At 36.3% G+C, this 18,958-nt stretch overlaps 2 protein-coding genes across 2 annotated transcripts in view; both read left to right on the top strand.

Moving 5' to 3' along the window:
• Positions 1 to 18,958, top strand: part of LOC139114160 (sulfhydryl oxidase 2-like) — a 179,112-nt gene that overhangs the window by 109,642 nt on the left and 50,512 nt on the right. The window lies entirely within an intron of this gene.
• Positions 12,017 to 18,345, top strand: LOC139114877 (tripartite motif-containing protein 2-like). Its single transcript, XM_070676809.1, has 2 exons — positions 12,017 to 12,389; positions 17,780 to 18,345. Exons 1-2 carry the CDS (start codon positions 12,128 to 12,130, stop codon positions 18,343 to 18,345), a joined length of 828 nt encoding a protein of 275 aa, XP_070532910.1. The 5' UTR covers positions 12,017 to 12,127.

Here is an 18,958-nt window from a genome sequence, read left to right as displayed (position 1 = left end):
TTGTGACCGGCACGCGTGGCGCGCGCTCACCATGCCTTTGTGCGCTCTCATTAACATGAAACATGCGCATGAGCAGTTCGTCATATGTAAAATTTACGAGCGCGACTCGCCCGTCCAAATCTCCCAGAGTTACGACCCAGGCAGCCAAGCAGCGCGACGGAAGAGTGAGAAATGACATAAATCAAGACGCCATTACCATTGAATCTGGAAGATGAATGGAGTGCAATGCAGGGAGGATAATGATGATCGCGATTATCGATTATTCAACGCCAATCTTGAAATCGTGCGGAGATCAATCATTTGAACGCACAAGTTCCATCTTAGGATCATTTGTAAACTGCTAATCCCGGTTTTGATTTCGTCCATATGCTTTTAGAACCTTTGACGATTTCGCCCATTTATCACACATATCCTTCTTCTTTTCCTTACTGCTGTGCGGAAATTACAAAACATCCCGAGGAAAAAAGGGTCCTAAAGAAAATGATTTCAAGAAAAAGTACCTGTGCCAAAGAGAAGTGAAAAAAGTAGTTCAATTTTGCCGCATACGACCAAAATAGTTACATGTTCTCAAAACTTCACCGCACGTTGGTTATGTATGCAAAAAATATTATTGTCCATAGATTTAAAATAAGGAAGGCCGGATATTTTTGCGACACTAAGCACCCATGCTGCTAAAAGCTATTTAGATTTGTGCCATATATTTATTGTAGACTGACATATTCAGTCGTTCATGGGTCTCTGCCACGTACAACCCGAAGGTCTTTGTTTAGGTTGTAGTTGGCGGAGATTCATACATGACTGAATATTTTCAGTCTAAGTTTAGTCGTAATCATTAGCGACTTTTCACTATTTCATCGTGTTACACAGACTGTGAACGTGCACATGTGTGTATGTGTATATATATATTATATATATATATATATATATATATATATATATATATATATATATATATATATATATATATATATATATATATATATATAGAGAGAGAGAGAGAGAGAGAGAGAGAAGAGAGAGAGAGGGGGGAGAGATTTAATGATTTACACTTATTATTACTTAAAGAGAGTTTACTTTGATCAAAATTACTGGTCTGACATTTTGTTGAATTTAGAATTTTTCTTTCGGACATATTTTGTTGAATAGTTAACTGGTGTAACTGCAGGTGCAGCCAACGGAGCTATTCATCGAAAAAGCTATTCCGGAAGCAATTTTTGAGGGTAGGGGAAATTTTAATTTTGCTAGGGCAGGGGACATATTTTTAGGTGGCAGGGGAGCAAATTTTAGTTTTTTTGTCGGGCAGGGCAGATATTGGTTGATTGTCTTGGGGACAGGGCTTGGCGAAAAACGAGGAGAGGGGAAGCTACTTTTAAAACAGGGCCAGGGGAATTTCAGCCATAGTGTTTCCGGCAATGGGGACACAGTGCAAGTACCTATACCTTTTAAAGGTAACTTAGCCTATCGATTGACCCCCACATCTCACTCTATGTACTGCGAGATGGAAACCAAATACAAAGCCACTGCAGTATGTGTTTGTATGGGAATGTTAATTTTCAGGGGAATTTTTTTCTCAGAGCAGGGGAAAAATCGACAGTTTTTTTTTTCATCACAGGGTAGGGTAGCTTCATGTCTGCAGGGGAAATGGAATGACAAAATTTTGAGGGGAATTTTTTCCACGGCAGGCCCGGGCAGGGGAAATCGGCAAGTTTTTTTTCGCAACGGGGGAGGGGAGCTTCAAACATTCACAGTGGGGAAGGGAAACAGAAAAAAAAATTGTGGGGAGCGGGTAAAAATGAAGTTTGAGTGCGGCAGGGTAAGTCGAAAAATTTTCAGTGGGAGGGCAAATTATGAACAGCTAATTAATTACCCTCATGACTTAAAATAAGTCAGTTCACATTACTTGTTATGTACAATATATCTTATCATAGTAAGGACCCCTTAAAAGTGCATTGTTCGTTGGCTGCAGTGTAACTGGTTTAACGTAACTTTAATATAGAATACGATTAATAAAGTCACAAAAAAAATTAAAGGCCCACTAGTTGTATCTTTTAGCAGTATTTTTTGATTTAACTTCCAAACTAAAACAAGTTTGTGGGAGTGTACTCATTGAGGGGTGTTTATACAAGTACAATAAACAGTCCACTGGGACTACATGTGCAATTTTAAGCATGATAAATAATAAACGTTCGCCCAAACGTAAAATGGCGTCCTCATGGAAATACAGCAAAAACACTGTATGTCTTGCATATATGCATTGGAATCTTCAGAGAAACAACATAGTAGTCAAATATAGTAGTCAAATATATATAATGCATAGTGCTGAATGTTTTCCACTGGGACATCATGTGCTTTGTTTTCTTTGTAATATTACCAGTCTTTAAAAAATGGTTGGAAATCAAAATAAAGGTTAAGATTTAAATTTACTTGTTCAATTTTTCAGCAGTAGAAGACCATATCCTTTAAATTTGTCGAATTTAAGGAAAAACCAGAGAAAATAGAAAGCCTTTTTCAGGTCAACAAATTTCAAGAGTTACAGCTACAGAGGCTTTAAATAATCATGTTTAAATGTGTTTGTATCCGAGATAATGTCGAGTAAAGGTATACGTTTCGTGTTTTGGAGAATATCCTCGTCGATGCTACTATGCAGATCAAGGGACAGATTCCGTTGTCATGATTTTGTGAAACTAGAGAAAAAATGTCTCTCTTTTCACACTGATGATCTGTATTCTAGACTCACACAATTATATTCTCAAGCGTCAACATGCTTACCTTTATTGAGAGAGATGCGAATTACCCAACATTAACATCATTTTGGATACAAATTACAAATAGCTGCACATATTACTATTATATTATCAGCTTTATCTAATAAAGTTATAGGCATTTCGTGTTTATTCATTTATTTATTTCTTTATTTATTCTTTCTGACATCCAACAGGCATAGCCCAATAACTGGATGCAAACAGAGAAAAATTAAAACATGAAAAAGACAAATTACAACATGCAGAAACTAATTAAAGAAGGCACTAAACAAGTAACAACAGAGACTGACAAACATAAAAAACTCTCGGTAGTGAAATGACTATCAGCAAGAGATAATAAAACGGATGATACTTGGGTTTTAAAAGAACTAAGACTGGTAAACAAATCAATATCAAAACGATAGACACTATTTAAAAGTGACATTGCCCGAGACGAAAAACAATATTTAGACAGATTAACGCGGTGATTTGGTATCCGGAAAAGGTCAGAAGACCTGAGACGCCTTGGGGGCACAAAGAAATTGAAGGAGCTATTAATATCTGGACAATCGGTAATGAAATTGACACACTGTGAATAAAACAAAGATCTAAAACTTGACGACGAATAAAAAGAGGCGAAAGTTTAAAATAAGAACATAAAGTAAAATAATTATCAACATTGTACTCCATACCCTCCTTTAAACAAAGAAATTTAATAAATTTCTTCTGAACTCGTTCAATTTTGTCAATGTACGACTTCTGGTGTGGAGACCACACTACCGAACAATACTCAAGGATACTCCGAACAAGTGCAATGTAAATACTTTTGATGGCAGTGGTATTAGTGATATGAAAATATTTCATTCTATGGATTGCCCGTTCAACGAATGTAGGTAAGTTCGCCATTACCTTCGTCTTCGAAATTTCAGGTTTTGTCATTTGAGTATTTCCTCTTTACCCAGTGGGATATATAGCCAACAATTACGAATAAAAAGGTCGTCTGCTATCGTAAATCCCAAATCTGCCATCACTCCATCGTTATATTCAAGGATATCATAAAATCCACACTCTCGTGTCAGATGAACATCAGATGTTCTGTCACCCCATGCCCGATAAACAAAATTTATCATTCCACATGGCATGATGGAAAGTAGAAATTAATAGTTAGGTGATGTTTATATTCTGAGCAGCACGTGAAACGGGATCACATAGGAGTTTCTATGAAGACCTCAGTACAGCCTATGATATGCCGTACGTTCCTGTACTTGCATTTAAGTCTCATTGGTAAATGCTGCATTGCTATTTCTTTACAAAAATCTAACCCATGTATTAATGATTTACTCAAACTACCCACACTGATAACGAAACGATCTGCTAAATCTAAATTCCTACTTTTGAGTTCGCAGCTTCATTAGGACCAACAGGAATTCGTCTTTTGGTTTCAACACATGACGGGGACCATATATTATTGGTGTTCGGGCAAAACGTCGCACTCTTTAATATATTATGCGGGACCCATGCCAATAAGTAATATTTGATACTTTATCTTTTAATACTTCTTCAAACAAAAAATTGAAATTGAAGTGGTTTGGTAAGCCAGTGAAAGCCTTGATTTTTCTATCATCCTTTGACTTGTATGACTAAACGACTGTCTTTCGTTATTTGACAATTTTCGTTTCAGATTACTGATTTCTGGTAGTAGAGCACTTATACTTTGTCTCAGAGTTTTAATCTCCTCGCTTATTTCCTGCTGACGTAATTCTTTGTAACACTGTATGCTTTCAAAGGCAGTTCAATAATCATAAGCGTGTTCACTTAAAATGAAAGTTTGCTCATTAATATCATCCATATTGTTTACAGAAAATGTCTAGAGCTGTCGATGGAACTTTCGCACTATACATAGGATAAACATTTGACATTGACATCGTCGTTTACCACTGTAACATTCATACTCGGGCAATGATAACTGTGAAACCGTTGCTGACATTTCGGTGACGATCTTGATTTTTTCTGAGGTATGGGGGTATTTTTTCTATCAACTAGCACTTTTCTCGTCATCTTCGTACTTACGTTGCAACCCAGATTCAGAATTGGATCTGGATTCTCTGCAATTCGGGAAGTGAGCTGAACACACCCTTGAATATCGACTTAGTGTCCAATTATTACGTCTACAGTCTTTTCTGTTTATCAGTTTTTGCCATCGAAGCCCCTCTTCTTTGTCGAAAGTTCCCTACAGAATTGATGCATTTGAAAAGGTGTTGGACAGTCACATCGACTTTGACTAAGATTACAGATGTGTACCGCGATTACACATGTGTACCGCGCAGTATTTGGTCATCCATTTCTCCAACTTGGCCCCACTGTTTGCACAGCCTACAACAACACAATATCTGCATCCAGGCATGCTGAAATTGTAAAATCAATTATCAAAGAAATAATACCTAATAAAAACAATATCCCTTGAAGTTTTCGTTTTCTTTGTATGAACCCGAAGTAATTGATACAACGAGCGCGGTTCAGATAACAAGAATATATAATATGCGAATATACCCCATACCACGGAGGTTTACCTCCATGCTCATACAGAAATCGAAATAAAAACAAACATGGTCCCTCTGAACTGGATACACTAGTCAGAGGTTACAACGCGAATGGCCTGGGTAAAGCTATGTAGAATTACGAACTGACTCCAATATCGAGCTCGCTTATTACTCCAGAAAAATATATATTTACTGTTTGTCGATAATATTCGAATCGAAACTAAGCTTAATATCCACATCGCCATGGCACCATACAAGTACTCAACAGACTTGGCTGGATTGATCGTGGCTGGATATGTCGCGCCGATAATCGTTTATTTCTTGCTGTGTCCAGTTAGTCGGGGAATTGAATTTTTATTCGGAAATTTATCAAATACATGTTCGGTAAATAATGGGAATTCTGCACGTTTATGACTTATACATTATCAAACATGATCTCCATAAGCTAAAACTACTTGAAAAAGAAGATAAAACATTCAATACCTTACCTGACGACCGAGCGAGCGAACATCCGTGTTATTGTTTACGTTCTATTGTTTGAGCATCTATGGTTTCATAAGTTAATAGTACTTTATACCCACTCCACCCTTGACCCTACCCACAATGCATCTCGTATTTGATGGTCACCTGACATTCGAGACTCCAGTACAGCAACCCAAGTACGGCAGCAGAGGACAGTCCCTTTTGTCAATGTATGCTGTCGCTTGTGATTCCCCCACCGTCGTATGTGCCAGAGACTACTGCAATAAGAAAAAGAAAGGGCACAAGGGACTGTCGACAGTCTAACGAACAGATAGACGTACAGACATACATATCCAGTACATCAGGGATGTAGAAAATGCATGGCAACCAGCAAAAAACAACAAGCTGTCAGCTAAAGTTTACTGGCTGTGAAAATATGTTTTTATGAAAACCTGGGAAACTTTGCACAAAAGTAATGTGCTTACACACTTCTTGTTACTGCATTTACTTTTATTTTTGCCACCAAAATTTTCTACATCCCTGAGTACATACACACATACAAACACATCCGCCTTTTGCCACTCATCAGATAACTAAGATTTCATTGTCATATACATACAACGTGATAGGAGATAAAACCCTCTGAAGTTTATCTATCATAGGTTTATATATAGTTGACCTCTTCACCCCTAATATCATGAGAAAATGTCCACGATTGCCATCGACAACAAAGTGTTTGGGTCAAATCATGGTTGTTTAAGTGTCGGGGTGTAGAATTTGCATAGAACAGCTAGCATTAGCCGCCGGCTGGCCATCTACTGTTGCTAGGTAAGTTGTTTTGAAAAGGCATGCGCATGTTGTGTAAAGGTCAGTTACGGTCATACAGGCTCTACTGATACATGAACGTCTATTTATAGGGCTAATCAGGTTTGTGAAGTTTTCCAGTGGAATATTAGGGAGTCACCCGAGCTAATGAAGGTGATTTGATTGAGTAAGCTGAACAGAAAAGACCAGGTAAACTTCGAAATGCACATATTATATTTCACATCGAATTTTTAGTTTTGAATACGTTGCTCGGAAGGTCCTTCATTCAAGGTATAGAAATATGTGGTATTTGGACGGAGGACAACTAGTTTTTCTATCACCTTTAACTTTGTGTGACTAATGACTGTCTTTCGTTATTTGACAATTTTCGTTTCACATTACTGATTTCTCGTTGTAGAGCACTTATACTTTGTCTCCTTATCCTTCTTGCTCGTTTCCTGCTGACATAATTCTTTGTCACACATTCTTTGTCCTTCATTCAAGGTAGAGAAATATGTGGTATTGGACGAAAGACAACTAGTGTACGCCATTATTAGTTGTGTTGTTGATATGATATGTTTGTGTTTCAGGTGTTACTGCAACTTTCAACTAGTATGTAAAAATTAATTTAATAGCCATTTTTAAGCAACAGGTACACTTTAACTGAACGGCTATTGATATACAGTAATTTTACGAGCGTTTCAATATTACAGCAGAGTTAACTAACTTATGGGGAACTCACGCCCAATCATAGATAGAACACTGACATATGAGAAGATTTTTAACATATCTTGAACTGAACTTATATCATTGGGTTGGAAAATTCTTATAGGATAATATTTGAGAGTACAAATTGGGAGATATGGGTAGTAAACCATACTGGGATGTCGGTATGCAGCTTTCAAGTTGATATGCATTATTTACAAGGAACTACACTGCTAAAATATCCACCGAGCTGACCTAAATGTACGCCATGGAGACACAAACACAAAAACATGGCCAGAATTTAAAAGATGTTCTTAAAAGTTCATCGATTTGTCAGAACTTATAAAAGGGATTCAGTTAAAAAGCACTCTGTGTTGGTAGAAGTAACTGCCGAATATCTGGGTGATCTTAAATGCTGATTTCAGTTGATAGGAATACAAATAGGTACCAGGAAACAAGTAGGCAAAAACTCTTGTAATATATATATATATATATATATATATATATATATATATATATATATATATAATATATATATTATATATATATATAAGCCGGGCATATTCTATTTAGCGAATCGAAACGAAAAGAAAGGAGCATATTCCATCTAACAAACCGAAACAAAATGAATAGAAACAAAAGGAGCCTATTCTATGTAGTAAAACGAAACGAAACAAAACAAAACAAAACGAAACATAACGAAGCACGATTCACTTCTCTTCACTTCCTTTGCTAGTCACATGTGCATCAGCCTTCATATTTGGTTGGATGAGGTACCTAATGGCGTCATATCCTTTTGTCAAATGAAATATTAATGTTGACTTCCACAGGTAGGGAAGGGTCAATGTTTGTTAGGCTTAAAAATTGGGGAGAGTCTATTTTATTCTTGCAAACACCTTTGAAGGGTCGCTTTTTCACGCACAGCGTTTATTTGAACAACACTGGCCCTCCCTTCATATAATTTCTGTTCATCCCCTTAATAACCTAGGCCTACATGTAGAATTCGTAAACACATGTATTGCAGGTCACCAAGTCATGTATATAGAAGGCGCCTAATGCCGATTTATCAATGTAGATGAATAGATAAAGTAAATTGCAGTGAAAATTTATGTGTTTCTAGCTTTAACTGCAGAACTTGAATTGCGAAATGTGGCATTCAGCGTATGGCACGTGGTTCATGGCATGTGGCACGTGGCCCATGACGCTTGAATTAAGCTTACTCAATTCGTTTTGCCTATATTTTGGGGAATATGATCATGAGTTAAGCTGGCACACAAGTTGTTGGTTGTAAGAACCACTTCAGTCTTTATTTCAAGACGACAGTGTCGTGACGTGATGTTCAAGTCTAAATTTTGATTTAATCTATATGTGTCAAGATATTCTGATGCATGCGTGTTAGTTTGTTAAATGATGTGATCTAATAGGGCCATGACATATGTCACTTGGTTTTAATTGTTGACTATCCAGGGCTATATATAAGTCAGAAATTTCAGTATCAATTTCAAAAACATTTGGCACTAGGAAATTGTACCGCTACTATGAAGTACAGATGCATGACCATTGTTTTTGCTGGTATAGTCCAATATAACCCCATGTTGGCAATTGTGTTTAATTTATCAGAGGCTTGCGGCATTTAAACATGCCAAGACCTTGTCTATTTAAACATGACACAAAGAAGAGGTGCTAAGACGGATAGCTGTGACCATATATATAGCTATGCTTACACGTCACTTTTAACTTCAATTACATCTAATACAATCACCTAAATTTCAGATGGGTATTGTGTTCTGAGTCATGTAAAACTTGTTGTAAACAATGTGATTTTCATTTCATTGGTGTTAGGCCGGAGCCATTGCTCAATCATGCCAAGACCCTTTATATGTTTACTTTTGTGTATGATATGAAGTCACACCCAATTAGTTTATTATTTTGTCTTCAAATGACATCTTATCCAATCGCCTTATGACAGATAGGAGCTGTAATTTGATGTTTTTCTTCTCATTCTTCAATGGTTGATAAATTGAAATAAATGAAAAATATAGGCTTGTCAGCCATGCCTGCAAGTAGATTACTAGCAATGCATTTCCAACTCAAGCCAGCTACACCAAAACCTCCGTTTTGTTTCATTTTACTTTGTTTCATTTTGTTTCGTTTTGCTGAACAGAATAGGCTTAGCTTCTTTTGAACCCTATTATGACACATTCACTTTAGCTTCTTGGTTATTTCAGCATAGAATTACTGAACAAATAATTTTTTCAACACATAGTTGATTTAGGCCTGATATTCTTTCCTAATATCTTAAATAGTTGACAGGGTTGATCTTTTCTATCAAAGTCAATGATTTTAAGGTCGCATTGTCAAGATTATTTGACAACAAAATATCTGAAATTTTAAATAAGAGGAAAGCATTGATCAAAGCAGTAGATTACTTCATACGAATTTGTAATCACTCCTTTGTTGAAGAGTTTATATTCAATTCATTATGAATTGACAAATCAGAAAGACGTCACGATCAAAATTACAATAATAGCTCTGTTAAAGGGGCAATCCTCAATACCTGGTTCTCACACTAGTGGTTGTTGACACAGGCCGTCGTATGTCATTTTAGTCTTTTCTGCTTCTTTAAAGTTGTGCACAGTAGTCAATTTGCCAAGAGATTAAGCTGATGAAAACCCTGCCCCTTTTAAGTACAAATTTTGGTGTCCTGCTAAATTAGGAAATTTGTTTTGGTTCCAGATACTGTTTTTGTGTGTGTACTGATCATTTAAGATTGTGGCTAATGTCACTTATTATTCACAATCATGTGTATATGTACTTATTCTGACTTGACTTCACAAATACTTAATATTCAGTTATTTTTTCTGTGAACTAAAACTGTGTTTCAAGTCAAACTGATATACGTTTCGTTTCGTTTCACCCCATTTCCTTTCGTCACGGTTTCGTTTCGTTTCCCTAAATAGAATAGGCTCTTTTTGTTTTGTTCTTTCGTTTCGCTAAATGCAATAGGCTCCTTTCGTTTCGTTTCATTTGGTTTCGCCATATAGAAGAGGCACCTTTAGTTTCGTTTCGTTTCGTTTTATTTCGCTAAATAGCATAAGCCTATATGCTGTAGGAGACACACAGAAATATTTAGCTGTAGCATGAAAAGCAAAAAAATCTGTAAGATATTCATAGAGATACCTGTAACATAAATTATAAGTGTTTACAAGAACCGTTTTTGTTTTATTATTGTCAGTCAACCCCTTTGACCAAATATAGTCATGGCTTCATCGTTAGACTCCAGAGAAAAACTGCTGACTGACATTGATAACAAGGTATTGATGTGTGCAATTTGTATGGAGCGTTTCAAGTCACCGAAAATACTGCCTTGTCATCACACATTTTGTGAATGTTGTCTTACAAAATGGGTCAAAGCAAATAGTGGTCAGCTGATATGTCCAACCTGCAAGATTCAATTGACTTTACCCTCTGGAGGAGTACCAGCTATCACCAGCAATCGATTTTTGAATGACCTTTTGGAGGTCATCGGCAGCAACGTCCGCCCTGAAAGGATCGATGAAACGGTTTGTGAGCAGGGTGGGTGTAGGAAGGAGGCTAAGTACTGGTGTGGTGACTGTGGTGGACATTTTTACTGCAATGTCTGCATACAAAATCATAAAGAAGTGACAGTCTCGCAAGATCATGAACCAATGACAATTGCAGAATACAATGAGAAGATGTCAACACAGCACTTCAGAATGACTCAGCCAAGATTCTGTGCTAATCACCGTAGTACTAAATTAGAATTCTACTGTGATACTTGTCAAGTTCCAATATGCAATCAGTGTACTGTTGTTGACCATCAACCACCAAATCATGAGATGTTGTTACTAGAGTCGGCACTGGAGAAGTATATGCCAGATATGAAAGCATACTCACTGAAAATTGCTCAGAAAGTTAGTGATTTAAAATTAACAAAGGACAGAGCATGTTGTATTCGCCAAGACCTGGATGTCAACAGGTCTACACGCTGAACAACAAATTAATACGCTTTGTGAAAAATTAATTGATGAAATTAAAAAGCAGCAAATGAAAATGCTGGGTCAAGTTGATGATATCTACATACCAAAGTGTAAACAAAGTGATGCCAATATAGAACTTCTGGAACATAAAATTGCCAGTGCAGAAAGTATGCTTTCATATCTGAACCATCTCCTGACTTTTGGTGGAGCTGTGGACATCATGACGGCACAAAAAACAGATGAAAGATCAACAGCAGCACTATGATGATCTGACCAATGTACCTTGTGGTGATGCTGACAGTGAACTGGTTTTCACAGAAAATCCTGACTGTTTACAGATTGATCTTGGTGTTGTCAAAGGAAATCGTCTCACAAAAGAAGGTATGCCACCACTAGTAAAGGTAACTTTTTAGACAAATTGGGGAATTGTGTCGTAATTTATATTGAGTTTGCATTTAGTTGTAAACAGGTCATGAAACTGTTACCATGAAATTGTTTTGGGTTTGTTATTGTCGTATTTAAGCAAAGTTTACCTGCTTTTATAAGCTTACATGCACTGACAAGCAAGATAGCATACCCCCCCCCACACACACACACACACACTCACTCACTCACTCATACAAGACTGACATTTGTTCTCGCATTGAGTCCTTCCTTCCCTAGGAAGCACCAGATGTCTTTTAAAGGTTATATCATTCATAATAAACTTGCGGATGATATTATTGCCACATGTGAACGTGGCTCAATAAGCATAATTTAATACGATATTGCAGAGTTCTAAAAAGCGCCTAAAAACTACCTATCTATAGCTTTAATATGATTGTGTACAGGTAAAGCAATAAAATCTGAAGAGGAAAGGAAAGATGAAGATAGAATGGAGACAATCACTCACAATCAACTCCAGGTGCATAGAGAAGAGGGAACTATGACTAAGCAAACTGGTAACACTGGACTTGAAGTGATGGGAGGGCGAGAACTTGGTGTTGTTGGAAAGAAACAGACACAGCCTTCTGAACGACTTGTGGTACGAACCAAGCATCATCAGCTGACAAAAGAAGTCCAGCTTACAAAGATAGAAACGAAGGCCACTAAAACAAAGCAGTCAAATCAGCCATGTGTGATTGGCGATTCATCACGTAAGTGTATACAGGATGTAGTTAATCGTTATTAAGTAAGGGACTGGACAGAAATTACATAGGGTGGGACGGTGTTTTCGGGGGTGGGTCGCCATTTTTCGCGCAAGGATTTTTGAAGGGTCATCAAATTTTGTGCAAGCCTATTATATGGGGAGGGTCATCTTTTTACATGCATCAAAGCTGAACTTGCATATGCACGTATTGGAGAATGTGGAAAACTGAAAAAAAAGAAAAATACCTTCTGGCATTTTCATTTTGTGCCCTTTCCATTTTTGGCACGCCTTCGGGCGCAAGTTTTAGGGTATATTAAACAATTTATTGATGATCCAAGCAGCCACATTGAGGCAAAAGATTTAGGTTGTCATGATTTCTACTTACCCAACTCCTCTGTTGTGCATAGCTGTCCCCTATAATGGCTAAAAGTTTCAATCTAGCCTTTCAATAACAGTTTGGGAGATCACGTATTTGATATCATTCTACCATTGACAGTACATTGGGTATAGGTTTGGCAAACGTTCATGTCGCTGTATGTGTATTTTATTTTTTGAAGACTTTGACAGAATACAAACTATTTAGAATAGACCATAGTGTCATCAATACTAACTGGAAGCTTCAGGTCAAACATACTTTGAATAACAATTTGGGAGCAGATAACCTATGTGTTATTTGTAGTTTCCTCATAGGCTACAATGTATAGTGAATCAACATTTCGGTGAAATTTCAAAATCATATTTCTTGCATACACATGGACTTGTAACCACCCAAGTCTAATCAAGTACATAAATATCAATAATCAAGCATACGTAAACTCACAGATTTGCCGTGTTTTGTTTTTTTAAAAAATTATTCATAGTTTCCTCGTAGACTACAATGTATAGTGGATCAACATTTTAGGCGAAATTCCAAAATCAAATTTCTTGTACACAAATGCACAATTAATCGCCCTCTTCTAATCAAGTACAATTATGTCAATTATTCCAGGTCCATATATGCACAAATAGTGCATGTTTTTATTTGGAAAAAAATATTTACAGTTTTGTCATAGACTCCCATGTATAGTATAGTGGATCAATATTTTCAGCGAAATTCCAAAATCAAATTTCTTGTTCACATGTGCACTTGAAAACAACCCATGCTAATCAAGTACATTTATATCAGGTATTAAACGTCTATAAATGAACAGATATTGCTAGTTTTATGTTAGAAAATGCACGTACATAGTTTTCTCATAGACTACCATGTATAATGGATCAACATTTTAGGCTAAATTCCAAAATCAAATTTATTGTACACAAAGGCACATGTAACCACCCTCTTCTAATCAAGTACATTAATATCAATAATCAAGTGTACATTATTACACATGTCAGATTTAGCTACTTTTCTATAAGAAAAATATTCATAGTTTCCTCATAGACTACAATGTATAGTGGATCAACATTTTAGGTGAAATTCCAATATCAAAATCTCGTGCACAAATGCACATGTAACCACCCCCCTATTCTAATCAAGTACAATTATGTCAATTATTCCAGGTCCATATATGCACAAATAGTGCATGTTTTTAATTGGAAAAAATTATTTACAGTTTTGTCATAGACTCCCATGTATAGTATAGTGGATCAACGTTTTCAGCGAAATTCCAGAATTAAATGTCTTGTTCACATGTGCACTTAGAACAACCCATGCTAACCAAGAACATTTATATCAGTTATTAAATGTCTATGAACAGATATTGCTAGATTTATGTTAGAAAATGCACGTCCATAGTTTTCCTATAGACTACCATGTATAATGGATCAACAATATCGATGAAATATAAAAATTACATTTTTGTACACGCATGCACTTTTTCCCTGCCTCTTCAAGCAAAGTACATTTAAATGAATTATCACACACATATGATTTGATATTTTTGGACACATTTTTCCTTCCTTTTTGGAGGGGGACTTCAAAAGTATAGCAAGTCAGAAGGGGGACTTGAACACATTGCAGGTTTGTTAGGGGGTATTGAGTAACAGAGGAGGGTCACTTATTTTCAAGAACGGATAAGGGGGAGGGTCACTAATTTTTGTGCAAGAACTTTTGAAGGGTCACTTTTTTGGAAGCCGTGGTGTTTTGAAAACCTCCAGCCCACCCACCCCCAAAACTCCCCCAATACTTTCTGTCCAGTCCCTAACTTTAGATACTTTGACCGGATTTTCAATATATGGCAATCAGAGAGGGCGTGGTGAATGTTCATTTCTCGGGTTCATATAAATTAAACAGAACAGACTGAAAGGGTAGTTACATTTCTCAATTAATGTTATGCTGATAGAGCTTGTTTGATGCAGTGAGTTACATATGTTGTTTTGCTGTGTATAAGCATTCTAAATATAAGTTTGCAGTACCACTACCATGTAGGAAGAGAGTTATATGGTCACGGTCACAAGCTGTTAAAGAAGAATAACTTTTCCTGATACAAGACATGAAGAGAGTGAAATGCTTTTGCAAGGATTGGGTAATGTTTGTAAACGATCTCACGTAGGAACCAATGTAACATTTCTGATGTCCCCTAATCTGATTGCACTGATATATAAAGGGGAACCCTGGTTAAATGAATAGGGTACGCTCGTAACATTTACCTGCTTGCAGCCTTCAACAAGGCACTGTTTTCTACTCATATCATCCTGAAAGTGTTGAAAAAGAATTCTGAATTGACTGTAACACCTACAGAGAAGTCAGTAAATAATCTTCAAGGCCCTTATACGGTTTTTGTGAACTGAGGATATATACGGCAGAGAGGTCAAAATGTGTGACGACCGGCATGCCATTAACGAGGTATTTCCCTTTGTTAAACAGCCAAAATGTAGGGACCATACATGCAAATCATGTTCCACATTAGAACCTTTCAGCAGAATGAATAAAATAATTTAGTTGATACAAAAACTATACAGTTTCACAATTAAGAAGTAAACCAGTTGATAAAAAATCGGAAGATTAATGATCTTGTTGCAATATCAAAATTTCCTAAACTATTACAAATGTATAAACAATTTTCTGCTCTAATGGTGTCATAAGGAGAATTAAAGGAAGATTTACTTTATTTGCTACAATATTAGCTAATAAATTAACATTGTTAATCTTCTTTGAATTCCTCACATTTTATTGACAGCATCCTGGGAAAGACATTATTTCAGAACTTTTGAAATATTATTAATATGTAGTCACATAAATGAATGAATGAATGAATGAATGAAATACAGCGATAACATTTTCAACTGGTGTCTAAAGTGTTGCCATGACAACATGGGCTTCCCTAAATCACGTGAATGTCGGCATTACAAGCAACCTAACAGCCAATATAGCTCCACTGTGCCATCTATGACATAAGTGTTGATGAAGGGTGAAATCTTTGATTGCAAATTTTAAGATGGCCTGACCAAAAATGGCAACAATAGCTGCAAAAATACTAAACTGAAGATTTCATTACAATTTGAACATGTCACATGATCATCCCTAAGAACACGTCTAAGAAATATCAAAGCTTTCAGACAAGTAGGTTTTGAATAACAAATGTTTACCCAAAAATTGCAAAAATGGCCAAAAATACAAATTTCTGATTCCATCATAATTTCAATATATCAGAGTTATATTAATCCTAGGAACCTGCATACCAAATATTTATATTATCTCTTGGAAGCTGCATGCTAAGTATCAAAACAATTAGACAAGTAGTTTTTGAGAAATAACACTTTTTACTAAAATGGCAAAAAGTGCCCCAAAATACAAAATATTGCAGATTTCATCATAATTTCAATAAATCATATTTAGTTAATCCGTAGGAACTTGTGTACTAAATATCAAAGCTTTCAAAAGAAGTAGTTTTTTGAGATACAAATTTTCTGACCAAAAATGGCAAAAATTGCCTTAAAATACAAATTTGCATACTTCTGCACAATTTGAACAAATCTGACTAGGGTCATCCGTACGGACCTGCATATAAAATTGCAAAGTAAATGGAGAAGTTGTTTCAGAGTCTTATAAGAATTTTTGACCAAAAACTGCAAAAAAATGACCCCAAAATACAAATATGCAAATTTCACCACAATTTGAATAAATCTAACTGAGATCACCCAAAGTGAATAGCATATCAAATTTCAAAGCAATCGGGCGGGCAGTGTCAGAGAAGAGGATTTTTTAACCAACACCAGCAAAGAATGCCCCCAAAATACGAATATGCCAATTTCATAATGATTGACGAAATCTACATGAGGTCAACCAAAGTGTGCTGTAAAAATTTCAAAGCAACCGGACCTTCGGTTTACGAGACAGAAGGCAAATGTTGACGGACGACATATGGATGACAAACGAACGGACGGACAGACGGGTGGATGACAGAATATCAGCCTATTTGATAAGCTCCGCATCACTGACAGTGGAGCTAACAATATTTGTTCTAAACTAATGAGTTCTACCTTAGTACTATATTGACCCCATTAAATTGTCAATGTGCTGCAGTTTGATTTATATCAATATCTATTCGCAATTTAAAGCCACATAAGCAAACACAACTTATTGCTATGATATTTATTTCAATTTCATTACATTTATTTGGCTTGACCTCTTTGACCTCGCGGTCAACTGGGAAAAATCAATGTTAAAATCCGGGACAAAACTTAAGGATCAAACAGGTTTAATTTTCCGGAAAACTATCAAAGATATGTGTTCATAATATGCAATATTCATATATGCATATTCTTGCAATAACATCTATACATGAATGTACAAAGAATGGCATATCTTATATTCTGAGACAGATTTTAAAAAGCCCAGATTTTGATTGATGCCATACTGAAAATACAGCATAATATGGAATGGTAAAATTCAGTAAAGTTAATGATTTACTCTGTTTAATTGTCACATTGATGTACTATTTTTTTATAAATATCTCTGTTTACAATATCAAATCATCAGCAAACACATCTAATTCATTAACCAACTGCTTTGCCAGTTTTGACCCCTGACCCAAGTGACCCTGTGCTCAGCTGGAGAAATTAAGTCTGACAGGTCAAGGTTCTAATTCCAGACATTAGATAACCCTACAGTTTTAGCCTCCTACTAAAAATTCAAACGAATGTATCCCTACATGTACTTTGCAAAAATGGCATTTCTATTCACAGTCTAGTATGTTCAGTAAGACGAATTTACATTTTTGCCATGGTAAAATGACATGAAACTATGGAATTACTAAAAATAGTCAAATTGAGCATTTAACTTGTTTAATTGTCATTTTGATACACTTTGAATTGTAATAATATCTATTCTCACTTTCAAGCTGTGTTGTGAGAACAATTTTTACACGGCAAATGCATTGTAATTCCACTCTGATGATGTGCTTGACCTTACAGGTGGCTGGTCAAAATCCACACTGGAGGGTCAAGGTCCTAGTCCAGGACAGAAGTTCAATAATCCATGTGGTTTAACATTTCACAATGACCAACTTCTGGTATGTGACAAAGGCAACAACGTTGTTCAGATACTGAACCAAGACTACACATGTGAAAAGGTGCTTGGAAGTTTCAGCGACCAGTTGGCCAAGCCATTCGAGCCACAGTCTGTAGCAGTCTCACAGGACAACCACTACTACATGCTTGATGACAGCAATTTACAAATTATTGTTTGTGATAAAACTAATAAAGTTATAAGAATAATTACTTTACCTAGTGACACAAATCCCTGGTGTATAGCACTCTTGAGAGGATTTGTTTTGGTCACTGATGTGAAAGGTCATAGGTTACTTAAGTATACCAGATATGGTAAGTTTGTCGCTGAGGTTGGTAGTCAAGGTGATGGCCCAACACAATTCAGCTGCCCCTATGGTGTCGTAGTCAACAGTGAGGATGTCATCATGGTGTCCGACTGCTGGAATAACTGCATCAAGTGTTTTGATGTTGAGTTCAATTACTTGAACTAATATGGTCAGTATGGTCACGGCAATGGTCAGCTGCACTTACCACATAGCATTGCCGTAGATGGTGCTGACAATCTCTACGTTTGTGATCGTAGCAATGTTAGGATTTCGATGTGGAATAGAGATGGAACATGGAGACGTAATCTATTCAAGGGTGAAGTGAGATATCCCTGGTACATTGCTGTCAGCCCAGACAGAATCTTTGTTACATGTAAAGGATGGAATGACAAACCAATCACAGTTTTTTCTTAGACAGAAACACAAAGATGATGTTTATGTCTGTATTTCATCAAACTATTGGATTTCTGTCAAAAACTTTTGGCGCAATGCAATTTTTCGATTATCAGTCAAGCATTTATTATGTTTATATTCAAAATTCATGCGTTTTTCGGATTTAGACAGATAGTTTTGCAAAATATTATTCTATATTGATGTCGCCTCTTGTCTAGAGTAAGTATTAGAAAATTTAGGAACTTTGACAAAGAGGTGCCAAACAATCAAGTTACATTTCCGTATTTGACACACAAGGCCCAAGGCCTAACACTATGCCATTCTGTGAACTGATGAAACAAAGTTTTGTAAATCGGTTTGCCCTATGTTTTGTTTCAATGCTTTG

Source organism: Ptychodera flava, chromosome 16 (assembly GCF_041260155.1).
Source record: "Ptychodera flava strain L36383 chromosome 16, AS_Pfla_20210202, whole genome shotgun sequence".
Taxonomy (NCBI): domain Eukaryota; kingdom Metazoa; phylum Hemichordata; class Enteropneusta; family Ptychoderidae; genus Ptychodera; species Ptychodera flava.
The sequence above is the reverse complement of the archived record's forward strand: the minus strand, read 5'-3'. Positions and strand labels throughout refer to the sequence as shown.

What these genes read in the sequence shown, in the direction of transcription:
- LOC139114877 (XM_070676809.1), top strand. Translation starts at nt 12,128, where the DNA reads ATGGAGACAATCACTCACAATCAACTCCAGGTGCATAGAGAAGAGGGA. An exon ending in TGTGATTGGCGATTCATCAC is followed by an intron (nt 12,390 to 17,779) that starts GTAAGTGTATAC and finishes TTGACCTTACAG; the next exon opens with GTGGCTGGTCAAAATCCACA.